This window comes from Cucurbita maxima, unplaced genomic scaffold, assembly GCF_002738345.1.
Source record: "Cucurbita maxima cultivar Rimu unplaced genomic scaffold, Cmax_1.0 Cma_Scf00004, whole genome shotgun sequence".
In the NCBI taxonomy this organism is placed as follows: Eukaryota; Viridiplantae; Streptophyta; class Magnoliopsida; order Cucurbitales; family Cucurbitaceae; genus Cucurbita; species Cucurbita maxima.
In genome coordinates, this window is record NW_019272020.1 from 352,845 (window position 1) to 366,935 (window position 14,091).

At 36.5% G+C, this 14,091-nt stretch overlaps 2 protein-coding genes across 3 annotated transcripts; one reads left to right on the forward strand and one right to left on the reverse strand.

Moving 5' to 3' along the window:
* Positions 1-103: 103 nt before the first annotated feature.
* On the reverse strand, positions 104-3,513 carry LOC111478041 (ferredoxin--NADP reductase, root isozyme, chloroplastic). Its single transcript, XM_023122116.1, has 5 exons — positions 3,248-3,513; positions 2,908-2,964; positions 1,976-2,308; positions 1,447-1,666; positions 104-842 (listed from the first exon to the last, which is right to left on the reverse strand). Exons 1-5 carry the CDS (start codon positions 3,269-3,271, stop codon positions 343-345), a joined length of 1,134 nt encoding a protein of 377 aa, XP_022977884.1. The 5' UTR covers positions 3,272-3,513; the 3' UTR covers positions 104-342.
* Positions 3,514-4,420: 907 nt separating this feature from the next.
* On the forward strand, positions 4,421-11,914 carry LOC111478068 (nuclear transcription factor Y subunit A-7). 2 transcript variants are annotated; one of them, XM_023122156.1, is made up of 6 exons: positions 4,421-4,605; positions 7,646-7,706; positions 9,329-9,471; positions 9,986-10,087; positions 10,337-10,501; positions 10,659-11,914. In XM_023122156.1, exons 2-6 carry the CDS (start codon positions 7,679-7,681, stop codon positions 10,836-10,838), a joined length of 618 nt encoding a protein of 205 aa, XP_022977924.1. In that variant the 5' UTR covers positions 4,421-4,605; positions 7,646-7,678; the 3' UTR covers positions 10,839-11,914. The 2 variants fall into 2 exon arrangements, with proteins under 2 accessions (XP_022977924.1, XP_022977923.1); XM_023122155.1 differs by having other exon boundaries at positions 7,652-7,706.
* The last annotated feature ends 2,177 nt before the right edge of the window (positions 11,915-14,091 follow it).

The following is a 14,091-nucleotide window of genomic DNA, read 5'->3' on the forward strand; positions in this document are numbered from 1 at the left end:
AGTGATGATAGAATTGAAGTCCGAAAGGAAAACTAAAGAAAAATCTGGGTTTGAAAAACAAATCATGAAGATCAATGATTTAAGGCAGAAGGGTTGCTGAGAGTTGGATTCTAAACTGAGGTTTATTCCATTTCCAAGCATCATACTCGAACAATCACAGATTAAGGCGCTGAAAGGTTCCTTCCTTAGTCTATGTAATCAAGAAAAAATAGTATCGACGAGTCGAATAACGGTGGCGGTACCCACGTTATTCCTCATCTTGTGAAATTTGAAAGATGAGCAATGCTAAGAGTAACACACAACAGGAGATGAATGCAGGCACTTCTACTATGCAACTTCACTTCAGTAAACTTCAACATGCCACTGTTTGTTCTTTTTAAGTTGTGAAAGCTTCTCTTCCCATTTCTCACCTCTTTGCTCGGCAACCTTCTTCAGAGTGTCCTGAATTCCAGGCATCATCCCCTTCAGTCCACAGAAGTATATGTGAGCCCCGCCGTCCAGGAGTTTAAAGATTTCGTCGCTGTACTCCTCAATTTTGTCCTGGACGTACATTTTCCCTCCACTCTTGTTCTTTTGCTCCCTACTAAGAGCTCGATCGTAGCGGAAGTTTTCAGGATAGTCCTTCAGATACTTGCTGAATTCATCGTCGTATAAAAGACTATCGACGTTTGCCACTCCGAGAAACAGCCAAGCAAGTCCACCGAATTTGAATGTCGGTACAGACTCCATGAACATTCGTCGGAGATAACCTCTGAATGGAGCAACGCCAGTGCCAGTAGCGATCATTATGTGGGTGGCATTTGGGTCGTCTTCAGGAAGAAGCATTATCTTGCCAGATGGACCTGAAAAAACAGATGCTTTTCTTTAACTAACAGCAAAAACGAAAAGAAAAACATGATTTCATCCTAAACTTTTGATTTTTGGTTGAATAAATCCTTAAGCTTTGTGTTTAATAGACCCTTCACCTATTCAACATAGCATAAGCATAGCCATAGCCATCCAAACCGCAGGAAAAAGAAAGCAAAATTTTACTAGCTATCCACGATTCTCCTCTTACTCGTTCGCATACCCCTGGCTTTCCTTCATACTCCCCGTCAATGAACCATCAATATGTACGAGGACATTAAATAAACGAAGATTTGGCCAGTTGTGGTAACTCACCGGTCCATCGACAAGTACAACTCCGATCAATTATCATTGACAGCCTGCTAGCACCAGGCAACATAGACTGATGTACTATGTCGAACGATCAAAACTTCAGTGTATATTTCTTAAGAAAAGACGAATTGTGATATTTATCTTTATATATTATGTTGATCCAAACAAGTGACTGCTGAACTTAAAGCCTTCATAGCATCAAATCAATTACTAAAAATCAATATCTACTAGTTTGTCATTGTATAGCGAGCTCACAAAGAAATCTTATTTTCTGGAAAATATGCAAACCTGTGATCTGAACTTTATCTCCGGGCTTCGAGTCGCATAAGAAGTTGCTGCATACTCCATTCTTTAAAGGATCCTCCTTTCCAGTTTCAGGGTCATAATAAACAGCACGACGAACACATAAACTAGCTGTCTTGCCATCAAAAGAATCTCCATACCTAGTTGATGCAATTGAGTAAAGGCGAACATTGTGTGGATTCCCAGGTTTCTTCGGGTTTTCACCCTGTGAAACAAGTGAAAAATTATTAAGTTCTAGCTGAAGCTTAACAAAAAGATGTCCACAAACAAAGACATGGCAGAGGTTACAGTGGAAGGTAAAGATACCTTATTAAAAGTCTGGTAAATATCATAAGAGCTAAAACCCAAACATATTGTAACATAAACAGAAATTCATGATTGAAATAAAACTTGGATCTCAATAAACCATCTTGAAAGTCTAATAAAATGTACTAACACTGAACATCCTAGCCTGAGAAACTATATCAAGACTCAATGCAAAAGCAGGGGAATGGCAAAAGCATGAGTGACTTACAGGAGGAATAACACCATAACTCTGACCTTCCCAATAGGGAACATTGCCGCCATGATCAATTACAATATGACAAGTCTCTCCCGGTGCTTTTGGACCAACGAGTCTTTCAACCGAAACGATAGTTGCAGTGTAAGGTGATTTTGGTTTGTATATATTCAATGGAGGCTCTTTGGCATCTTCAAGGTCTAAAGGTGCAACAGATACCTTCGGTGCACTTGTTTGTGGCACGGACATGCATACTGTTTGCCAACCTCTTGCTCGAGTGCCCCTTAGATTCAAGTTCAGAGCTGAGACAGGTGACCATGATTTATCATGGAATCTTAGGCTATTTGTCTGTAACAATGTCATATGGAGTTATAATGAGATTTATAACACATTAAATAGAGTATAAATTTGAGCATCTACCTGACAAATGCAAGAAAACAACACAGAGAACAAGCATATTTTAAGTTCTATTTCCACTAATCAGTCGACTTTCAAACGCACTTGCATGCCTTTCCCTTATTGAATTACTAACCGGGGAAACGTCTATCAATGAAAACATAAAATTCTAGAGTTGTCCCATGACTGACTTCTCCACCCTGCCCGTCACTCCCGCACCACAGAAGGAGACATGATAATTTCACCAACCCATGTGTGTATTTTGAACCAGCAGATCCAATAATAAATATAGACAATCCCTTTGGGCAATATAATGACCAGATGTACCTCAAATTATGTAGAAATCTCACAAAACCCATAAGGTTATGATCTTGATGGTTTGTGCGAAGGGTACTCTCGTTTGTTTATTGCAGTCAATATCATTAGTTGAACTATACGCACAAAAGCTAATAATTGGAAGTTCTGAAATGTCGTTGGTCATTGATGTTCCTTTCGTAAGTACTCGCATGTATAATAGGGAAAGAGAAAAAAAAAAAGTCGGAATTTAATACCTTAAACACTGATCTCTTGACAGACAAATCATTTCCAACTGGAACAGCGACAGCCACCTGAAAGAATTCCACAACAAAGATTTAAATATATAGCGAAAGGAAAACAAGCGTGTGAGGTTTTTTTACACATGCAACAGCGAAATAAAAAGGAACCCTAAAACCCCGCGAAACTTATTCGCCGAACAATAGCCCCACTGAGCTCTGGGGAGGGAAAAATTCAAGACGATCCAATACGAATAAAAGAAAAGCAAAACGGAAGAAAATCCAGAAAAGCATAAGGATTCTGCACCACTTCCGACGAATTAAAGGCGGGAAAGCAGAAGAGATGCTGTAAACGAACCTGAGAAAATGTGGAATGGGCCATTTCCGAAATGCAGAGGCTGTGTATGAGGAAGAAAGCGATTGTAGAATTGGGGAAGATGGGTAGGTCTTATATGGAATGGAGGATCATACACAGAAGAGAAGGAAGTCAGCACTCGATCAAAATCGCGGCTTGTTGTGACCCTTTGGGGACTTGCAAGGGACGGGTTTGGCTTTTGGCTGCTCCAACTTTTGTCATATTTAATCCTAAGTTCACGTGATCGAGCCTACTTGAAAGCCGAATAATTCTATATTAAAATCTTAAATTACTATAGGTATGCTATTCCATTCAACGATCTTGTAGTTGAGGCACGGTTAATAGACCTCTCAAAATCACTCCATCACCGGCGAGTTTGAATTGTTACATCTTCATCATTTTTTCAGATAAAATGATCGAAAACCCTACTCCTACTTTAAAATTTATCCTTATCTAATATTGAAATTTAAAATAATATAATTGTTTTGGTATGTTTTAGAATTGGCTAATAATACAAAAAAAAAATAATTATTTGAGAGAGGTGAAAAGAATAGTAAATAAGTTGTCAATAAACAAACCCGTTCGCAAAGAAGGAAATAAATTCAATAATAATAACAAGTTAGGATAACTATAACCTTTATAAATATGGTATTTTTTATTTTTTGATAAACTTTAATTCAAATAATTTAAGTAACAAAAAATAGGAAGAATATAATCTAATTATAACATATGTTATGGGTTTTAATATTATTAAGTGTTAATTTATTTTTCTAAAAAAGTTTTTTTTAATAAGATTTACAACCATTAAAATGACTTAATTAATAAAAAATAAAAAATAAATTATTTTGTAGTGCTTTATTGACTTCTTTGGACCCCACACCGACAACAATAAAAAGTATTTTATTTATTTTCTCGTTTTGTTTTATGTGTTTTTAATGGCGGAGGCGTACCCCAGACGTGCTGGTGGACCCCACTCAACCAGCGACCAGCAGCCACGACCCCATCCACTCACTTAATGGTGGACCCCACTGAGCTCCTGGTCTAAATTGGCCACCTCATCACTCGGTCAGCAGATTTCTCTGCCCGAACTGCCCCCTCCCCCATTCTCATCGCCGCTCAGACACGCGGCAACAAAAAAAAAAAAAGAAAAAAAAAAAGAAAAAAGGAGTTTAGATGAAACACAAATATGCTCTTATTGGATTCTGAGCTTCCTCTGTTCGCTCTTCTTAAACTAAGAAATCAAGGCGAAGAAAGACGACGAAAAAACTACAACAAACACACAGTCTTCAGTTGCAGAAGAAGAAAAAACGAATTTGGGGGTGAGAATTAACGGACCTCCTTCCACAATTCCCGCTCTCCAGGTGAACTTCGCATTTCGAAACCCTACTTTTTCCCCGCTCTTCCCATCGCTTGCTTGTTCATGAATTTTGGAATCCTTGAACATCTTTGTTTGTTATCCTTTTCGAATTCTGAGCTTCTAGGTTTCATGAATTTTCTTTGTTGGCCTACCCGATTTGGGCTTTTTATCTGGTCACGGATTCTGTTTGGAAAAAGAATGACGAGAATTGTTGTAGAACACTTCTATTAGATGATTTTTTAGTGGGTTCTTATTTTAAATTGGATGATTGTCTGTTTCGGTTGTGTCGATCGAATTACTTGGAACTAGTTATCAGATAATGATTGTACGGGCTGAAGTGACCGTTCTTCAGTCTAATGTTCATATCTGTATCCTGGTTTGTTGGGCATCAACCAGAAAGCAGAAGTTATTGGAGGACTGAGATGACTCTGTAGTGTCTGGTAAAATGGGGACATAATGAATTTCACATGTTATGTACGTCAATCTCATCCAACTGGTGTGCACTTACCTTGTCGACTTCTGAAGGACTGAAGTTAAAAAAAGTTACCTTGTGGACTTGCTGCACGATATTTACTATTCGTTAGGTTGATCTCATCTTGGATTGATTACATATGCTTCATGTACTTTGCATCTAAATGCCATAAATTGCTAATTGTTTTATTTGAAAATGGAATATTCATATCCAGTTGGTTTTTGGCCTCTCTGGTCTTGCTGCTGTTTTGATACCAGTGTCGTATGAGGGTTACTGGTTCCTGTCACCGTTCACAACTTTAGGGGTTTATGTTTTATTTTTTTTGACAATAATAATAAATAAATAAAATTTATCTATACAAATACTATTTTTTAAAAAAATAATTTCATTGAACAAATGAAATTATAAAAGAGTGGAGTGAAGTTAATCCTGAGGATAACAAAAGGTTCTTCTATATGATACAAGGAGAACTGAAGTTGCAAGAGCTAAAGAAACGTAAATTTTATCCCTGGTAAGGAAACAAGAGGCCCCAAAGGATCTTCTTCTCTTTGTCAAATGGGTGGCCTTCAAGCTCGAAGGAGATGAAAGAAGTTGATGTTGAGAGTGCCAGCCTACTTCCAATTGAAAATATGAATGATGAAGCCCCATCGGCAAAACAAAAGGCGTGGAAGACATGACTTTGAGATTTGATTTTTTTTTTCTTGGCTAAATTCTTGCATTCAGAGAACAAGCTTGGGGTGCGAGTCGAATTTGGAAGCCTTCATTGAACATAAGTATTAATGATTTCATGATTAAACTCCCAAATATAGAACTTGGCTTTCTTGGGATTTTTGGATTGTCAAAGAGCTTTGTAAATCTTCTTTCAGCTAATGGAAGTCAAAGATTAGGCTGTTATAAGATTAAACCCTGATTTGTTAGCCACTCATCTCAATCTATCTAAAAGAGAGGTAAAGGGAAAATAGGAAAATAATGGAGAGAAGTCCATTCAAGAACCTCCTCATTTGCAACAGCATTACAAATAGAACTCATATTTGCCTCATTTCAAAGAAGACTAAAGTTGCAAGGTTAAATGATTTCAGACCCATTAAGTGTAATTAGCTTTCTTTATAAGATAATCGCCAAATTTCTCAATGAGTGCCTTAAGAAGGTGGTACCTTCTTTATTATGCGACTCTTATTTTGATAAGAAGAAATAGAGAAATTTCATTGATGAATGAAATTTCCATCATTGGGAGATTACAAAACCTTGTGATAAAGAGAAGATAGTGGAAAATAATGTACCATGGACCTTGTGATCTAGGTGCTGGCAAGAAATCTAAGCTAGTACCCATGTTATAGTCCCCCTTTAAGTCTGTACAGTTTGATGTCTTGTGAGATCCCACATCGGTTGGAGAGGAGAACGAAACATTCTTTATAAGGATGTGGAAACCTCTCCCTAACAAATGTGTTTTAAAACCGAGAGGCGACGACGATATGTAACGAGCCAAAGTGGACAATATCTGCTAGTGGTGGGCATGGGTTGTTACAAATGGTGTTAGAGCTAGGCATCAGGCGGTGTGTCAACGAGGACGTTGGGCCGTGAAGAGGGGTGGATTGTGAGATCCCACATTGGTTGAAGAAGGAAACGAATCATTCTTTATAAGAGTGTAGAAACCTCTCCCTAGCAAACGCGTGTAAAACCTTGAGGCTGTCGATGATACGTAACGAGCCAAAGCAGATAATATCTGCTAGTGGTGGGCTTAGGCTATTACATGTCTCTTCTGAGGCATCAGATAAAATTTAAATCATACGAAGTAGATTAGCTAGACCCTTGTGCACGATGACTTGTCCTAATCAAGTTAAGAAAAGGATTTTAGGTTATAATCACTTTTTCACTTGGATGAGGTTTTTGTTTCTGAAGTTTGTCTTTTTTTCCTTTTTTAAGAGTCACTCTATTTGGGATTAGGGGATTTCCACTTCTCATGATTACACATGACTGAATGTTCCATTGTGCTTTGTGGGTTTCTTTTTCTTTTAATATAACTTTTAGGACTTCCCATCCTATTTTCTTTGGATAATTTTTTTGTAAATTATTTGTTCATTATTTTGTTTCTTGCATGTGTATGTATGTATATATTCATGGGTCGTCATGTTGGTCAAGAGAGCAAACTATTGCCTAGATGTCTTCAAGGTCATGAAATTAACATCTAATGGTAACTTAAGAGTCCTGAGATTTTTTATATGAAAATACTTTATGTTCAGATTGCTCCCATGTTAGATTAGTTAAGATGTACATAAGTTGGCCTATACGGCCATGATTAGGTATAAAAATTGATAAAATGAAAATTCCTTTCACCAATAATGAACTAATGAGTTTTTGAGAATATTACTTAACCTTCAATATTCTGAATTTCTTTTGGTTATGGGTCTAGCTGTGCATACATCCTGGCATCAAATAGGGCTTTCTTTTGTGTCTGCATCCTTTATTGGAGTTAGCTTCAAAATAAAACCACTAGACCCTTGTCACATTATTCCTTGTACCCAATTCCATATCTATCCCAATGTCATAAAGCTGACAGATCCCCTTTCTTAAGTGTCAGGTTTCATTTGGTGTGCACTACCACCCCATGACTTCCTCTGTCCACGATCATTCTGGTAACTCGATCAGTCTCTTGTTCCTATTTTATGATGTTTGGTTTTATATTCTAGTTATATTTCAGTCTATGGTATTTTAATCCGTTTTTAAGTTTTCTATTTTTCTTTGCATCAGCTCAAAATAGCATCTGTTCTGCAGTTTGCTTTTTGATCTTTTGGGAAGAGAAAATTAATATGCTTTGCTTTCTTTCTTCACTATGAATTATGTACATGTTTCGCCATGAATTATGTACATGTTATGTTATCTTTTTTAATAGGAAACATAACTTTCATTGATGGGTCAATAATACAAAAGAATGGGAGGGGAGATAGATATCTGCATATTAGCAACTATCGAAGAGATAGAGTAATTACGAACAGCTTTTTAGGGTACATTTGTCATAAGTACTTTTTTTTAACTCCATTTTAAACTCTAGCAAAAAAAAAAAAAAAAAAAAAAAAAAAAAAAAAAAAGGATNTCACTATGAATTATGTACATGTTTCGCCATGAATTATGTACATGTTATGTTATCTTTTTTAATAGGAAACATAACTTTCATTGATGGGTCAATAATACAAAAGAATGGGAGGGGAGATAGATATCTGCATATTAGCAACTATCGAAGAGATAGAGTAATTACGAACAGCTTTTTAGGGTACATTTGTCATAAGTACTTTTTTTTAACTCCATTTTAAACTCTAGCAAAAAAAAAAAAAAAAAAAGAAAGAAAGAAAGAAAAGGATGATTGCTTGGCATCTAGACACAGAACTCTTTAATTTCTTGGGGGGTACAATAGAATGGTAAAACAATTGGAATGACTCCACCAACCTTGAATCAAGATTCTTGTGCTTGGCATCATCATTTGTACTCTTGCACATACTGCATCACCTATTGGATGGAGAAGAATCAAATTCCCTTGCTGAATGCAATCGTGAGTTTTTACCGTCATAAAACAAAGACCACCCACCTTTTCAAAGTCTTGCACAATTTAAGGGTTCATGAAATCAGGAGGTCACCAAAAAGATATCTACAAGAAAAGTCTCCCGATTGGTCTATTTTCCACACTTGAGTGTCACTCTGTAGCCAGTCAAACCTTAGATGAAATGCATCAAGGCTGTTGACTCTTTCATTCAAGTTTCTCTTCAAGCTCAACAGCTAGAAATATTCCTTTTTTGTCAGCTAATACATAAATTCTCGGAAAAGGATCAAGAGGTCCCCAACACTTAACATAGCTCTATCGGAAGTTGAATTTTGTAATTGAAACTAACGGATTTTGTTGGCTTTCTGTGTTGCGTCAAGGAAAAGTAGATCACCCAAAAGAAGATTTGCTATGTTTGCTTGCATTAATTCTCTGCCATATAGCATCTGTTTTGTTCGGATTATAGTCTCCGAAGCGTTCTTTTTGGGACATACAATGGGCTCGTTATGTGAGCTCCGGTTTTCTATGTGATAATATTGTTTTTTCCTCCATTTTTGAATGCTTATTTCTATATGTACCTTATATTATCAGTTGCTTTTGATTGTCATTTCTGCGGCTCTATTGAGTTTACCGGGCTCAACTAGTTACTTTGTGATATTACATTATTGTCTCTGTCCTCCAACGGGATCTAGATAAATTTTGCCTCTGAAACTGGTTGTCCAGATAATGGTGAGGCTGATGATCAGCAAAAGTACTCTGATTCTCACAATCATTCTTCATCAGTCATAAATGGACTAAATCAACCCATCATCACAACCCCAAATCAGTATGTAGCACCTCCTCAAGTTGGAGCTGGACATTCTATGGTACTATATTCGAACCTCTTTCTTTTCTTAATCCCTTTGTGAAACTTGGTTTTCAAATTCTCTGTTCAAGGACCTTTTATTTTTTTATTTTGGTTATTTATTTATATTTCTGAAAAAGAAACATATTTTTTATAGATTCAATAAATAAATAGTTACAATTAGGTAGAACAAAAGAAAGGAACAGGTAACCAACCTCAATTAATGTATAAATTTCCAGGATATAATTTAAGGATATGGTTAATCCTATCAACCAGGAATATATTATATCATTACTATATTATTATTATATATGAAACTGTCGACTCTTTTGATAACATGAAAAGTAGTCATGCATATGATATTAAGTAGTGTATAGGTGAGGATGCTAGTTATTAGAAATTGTGTTTTTCTAAGTCATTGTTTTCTTTTGCGAGATAGAATCTAGGTTTTAGTTTAACTAAATACTAATTTGTTGGCAGTGACTTTTTTAGAGCTTATTTGACTAATTTGGATTTCTGGGACTTCTCTGGTGAAGGCACCCCCTGCTTATCCATTTCCAGATCCTTATTACAGAAGCATCTTCACTCCCTATGACTCTCAACCATATCCTCCACAGCCCTATGGTGGGCAACCTATGGTAAGTAGTGTAGGTTGGAAGGGCATAATTACTTCATTCGAGCTTGGAAGAATGCATAACCAAATATAGATACAACTATTCAAGAATGTGGCTTTCTTAAACCGAAAAAATGAACAACATCAACATGAAAGGAAGCTTAACTTATCAGATTGTCTTCTTAACATAATTTATGACTTGTTGATTTTGATATAATGGTTTGTTTTACCTTTTCTAGTCATTATTTGATTCCTATTTTATTGCTCATTTTAGGTTCATCTTCAATTAATGGGAATTCAGCAAGCTGGGGTTCCTTTGCCAACAGATGCAGTTGAGGAGCCTGTTTTTGTGAATGCTAAGCAGTATCATGGCATTTTACGACGTCGACAATCCCGTGCAAAAGCTGAATCAGAAAATAAAGCTCTAAAGTCTAGGAAGGTGTGCACAAATATTACCTCATTGTTAATTTCTGGGTGTCATAATTGTGATAATCCTCCCATTGTATATACTTGCTGATTTTGATATAATTATTTCTTTCCTTCCATGATGCTTCATTCTTTAGTTTTTAACTGCGTTGCTTCAATATGTTGTGCAGCCCTACTTGCATGAATCTCGACATTTGCATGCATTGAGGAGAGCTAGAGGTTGTGGTGGTCGGTTTCTCAAATCAAATAAGAATGAGAACCAACAAAAAGAAGTGGCATCAGGTGATAAGTCACAGCCAAATATAAATCTGAATTCTGATAAAAGTGATCTTGCTTCTTCAGAGAACTGACGTCTGAGGCATTGTTGGAGAATGGTGATCAGCGCATGTCAACAACCGTAAGGAAATTGAGGTCCCAATACCAGCTTCAGTTGTCTGAGTATTACTTCATCCTTGATCTATACTGGCAGCATTTTAGATATAGGTTTTGGTAGCATGTTACTTAGGGAGGATCCAGAATGTAGTAGGTAAAAGTATGCAAGTTTTATTACCTTGGTAAATACTGAAGTGAGTTAGCTGATTGTTCTGTTTGAGTGGTGGTTGCATTAGGTTTGCAAATATTAGATTCACTATTTTGCAGTATTAGTTGCTATTTACGTTGCTCCCCACCTCAACAATAAGTTCAGTGGTTCAATTGAAATGATGGAACTAGTGTTGTAACATATTGGTCCTAGCAGTATTTTCTTATTTTCTTTTCTGTGTTTCTAAATGGCAGTGTTTTATCTTTTGCTGAGAAAAAAGGTAAACACTTTTCCTTGGCCATTTTAGTTGTAATGATCGCCTAGAAAATATTAGCTGAAAAAGTAAACTAAATTGTCTCTAAAGGCAACCACCACTTAAGTCCCCGGTTTTGAGGCTTAATATTTGAACTAGCTGCAACAGATTGGCACTGTACAGATTAAAGCTGATGTTGCTGAAACTTTACTGGGAAGCGTTTTAATGGAGCAAAGGAGATGGAGACGACGAGAGGTCAGGTCTGGGTTCTTATTGAATGTACAAAAAGAACACACATTCTTAGTGTTTGGTCTTGTTTTAGGAAGGAAAGGAGTTGATGCAGTGTCTCCACATCAGTCTACTAAATATCTGCAGAAAATAATTGAATCAACCTTCCATGGCTGGATATTTTGAAATTGTAAATAACGAGACTGGTTTCTCATAATCTCCCCAACATCCTTTGTTTATTAAACGCTGCTGGAAACTACCTGAACATCTTTTGGGACTGGCGTGCTGTCTTTGCCCATGTCCTGCTTTATTTTTCAAGCTGTATTGTATCCTATGTTAACAACTTCTATTATTCAGTTTAAGTTTCTCCTACTGTGTATGTTTCACTTGAGCTACGCATCCTTAAGAGAGCTTAGAACTTGCAATTCCCATTCTTTGATTTCACCAAGCTTGCTATCATTTCCATGAAATACTCACTGTATTATATCAATGGTTGATTATCAATCTAGTAGTATTTTTGCTTTGTTTGACCGATCTTTAGCTGTTTGAATTAGGAACTCTCAAAAGAGAAGAAATCTAAGCATTTATCTTTTGTTACGAGATGTATCCATTGGCCGAACTCTTTTGTTTGGATTCTACCTTTTCTGATCAACATCCATGAAGTATCACATGTTCCTGCATTGATTGGAGTAGCAGAAGAAGAAAAGAGGTAAAATGGTCTAGATTTTGAATTTCTGTTGATATTAACCTCTTGTTGAACTTTCTTTTGTCGTTTTTGAAAGATTTTCACTATGTATGTTAAACCAAGTAAACTCTTTGCAGTATAGGTCTCAAAAGGGGGAGAAAAAGTCAGAAACTTTTCATTTTATCCTGCCCATATTCATACTGGGTTCTGAAAAATAAACAATAGAAATGAATACAATGTGTGTGGCTTCACGTGTACAAAGCAAAACCACATTTCACAGGCTTTACTATTGAAACCTGAGCCACTTTTGTTCCGAGGGTATTGGTATCCTGTGCAGATTCTGTGGAGTCCCTATCAATGGGCCATTCCTTGGAAATCAAACACTTTCTTTTGCTCATGGTCCTCCCTGCTCGAGCCACTCTTTTAATATCTCTTCAAATTTCCACTACCTTTGTATAATTTGGATCCTCCTCCATGTAGCTTTGAGTAGAATAAATTCCCTTTTGCCCCTTTGAGTGGGTTTCATTTCATCTTGCTTCAGGATTGATTATTCTTTTTCCTTTTCTTTTTTTGTTCATGGAATGCACATCATAATTATAAGAAAATTTAATTTATCAGATATACCCGTGAACTAGTTTCTCCCAGATTTTTAAAGTTTCCTTCTGACCTTGAAAATTAATCTCGGTTTCAAAACAATTTTTGTAGGCTTTACTGAAAGATACCTATGTGTTTATGTAAATAAATTGTGAGATCCTACCACGACACATTTCTTACATGAGTGTGGAAACTCCTCCCTATTAGACGCATTTTAAAAACGGCGATACGTAACGGGCTAAAGGGGCAATGTCAGCTAATGTTATGCTTGAGTTGTTACAGCTAATGTTATGCTTGAGTTGTTACAAATAGTAATAGAGCTAGATATGGGGCAGGTAGATCGTGAGATCCCACTTCGATTGAAGTGGGAAACGAAACATTCCTTATATGGGTTGGAAATCTCTCCCAGTGAAGCAGGATTGAGTTGTTACACACTTTTGTTTCAACGGCGGATTGCTTGGCCATAAAGTTTGATCAAGATTACAAAATTCCATGACATTCAATTCATAGAACATAAAAATATTACTGATCAACTAATTAGTGAACAATCTGGATATTTACCTCTAATCTGCATATAACTCTCATTGGGTCATCTAAAAATTGGATCTTTATGTATGATTCATCTGTAATTTGATGCATCAGTGGCCACAAAATGTGTCTCTCATTTCCCAGTTAACCCCTTTTAGAAGATTTAAACTGTTGGTAATCAATATGTTACAAAGGCTTATACTTCAGCATTACTCCAAATCCCAATTGGTGTGTATTGTGTGAATATGCGATACCAAACTCATGATTAGGAGCCAAGATACAGCAGTTTGTGGCATCAGTATTCCCCCAAACCTGGGATTATTCCTCTCTACAATACCCCTTTACACCTCTTGTCATGCACACATGGAAGAGAGAGAGAGGTGTAAAATGCAAGCAAAGGCACCAAATTGAGGAGAGAGAAGGTGGGTGTGTGGGGTTTTGATCTTCAAACAAAAAGGCCTTTCTTTATCTGTTGTGAATGAATCCTGCTACTTTTGGTGCATGACAGAATGTGTTATCTTCTTCTCCACCAAAACACAACTTTTGGGACCCTCCGGCTTGGAAAAATATAGGCATGTTTGTACTTTTTTCGAATGGATTTTACACCGTTAAATATAGATTTAAACCATTAAAAACAGTGATTTTAACTATTTCAAAATCATTAAAATTAGAGAGAAATTTGAACGAAGGAGACAAGAAAACACCAAGTGTGTCTGTGTAACCATTGACTCCCTCTCCCTCAGTATTAGAGAAAGGGAGAGAAAAGGATGATGAAAAAAGAAAGCAGTGAAAGTA

Coding starts and splice junctions, on each gene's coding strand:
- LOC111478041 (XM_023122116.1), bottom strand. CDS start 3,271: ATGGCCCATTCCACATTTTCTCAG. Junction 2,309..2,907: donor TCAAGAGATCAGTGTTTAAG/GTATTAAATTCC, acceptor ACATTGTTACAG/ACAAATAGCCTAAGATTCCA. Junction 1,667..1,975: donor GTTATGGTGTTATTCCTCCT/GTAAGTCACTCA, acceptor CTTGTTTCACAG/GGTGAAAACCCGAAGAAACC.
- LOC111478068 (XM_023122156.1), top strand. CDS start 7,679: ATGACTTCCTCTGTCCACGATCATTCTG. Junction 9,472..9,985: donor TTGGAGCTGGACATTCTATG/GTACTATATTCG, acceptor TCTCTGGTGAAG/GCACCCCCTGCTTATCCATT. Junction 10,088..10,336: donor CCTATGGTGGGCAACCTATG/GTAAGTAGTGTA, acceptor TGCTCATTTTAG/GTTCATCTTCAATTAATGGG.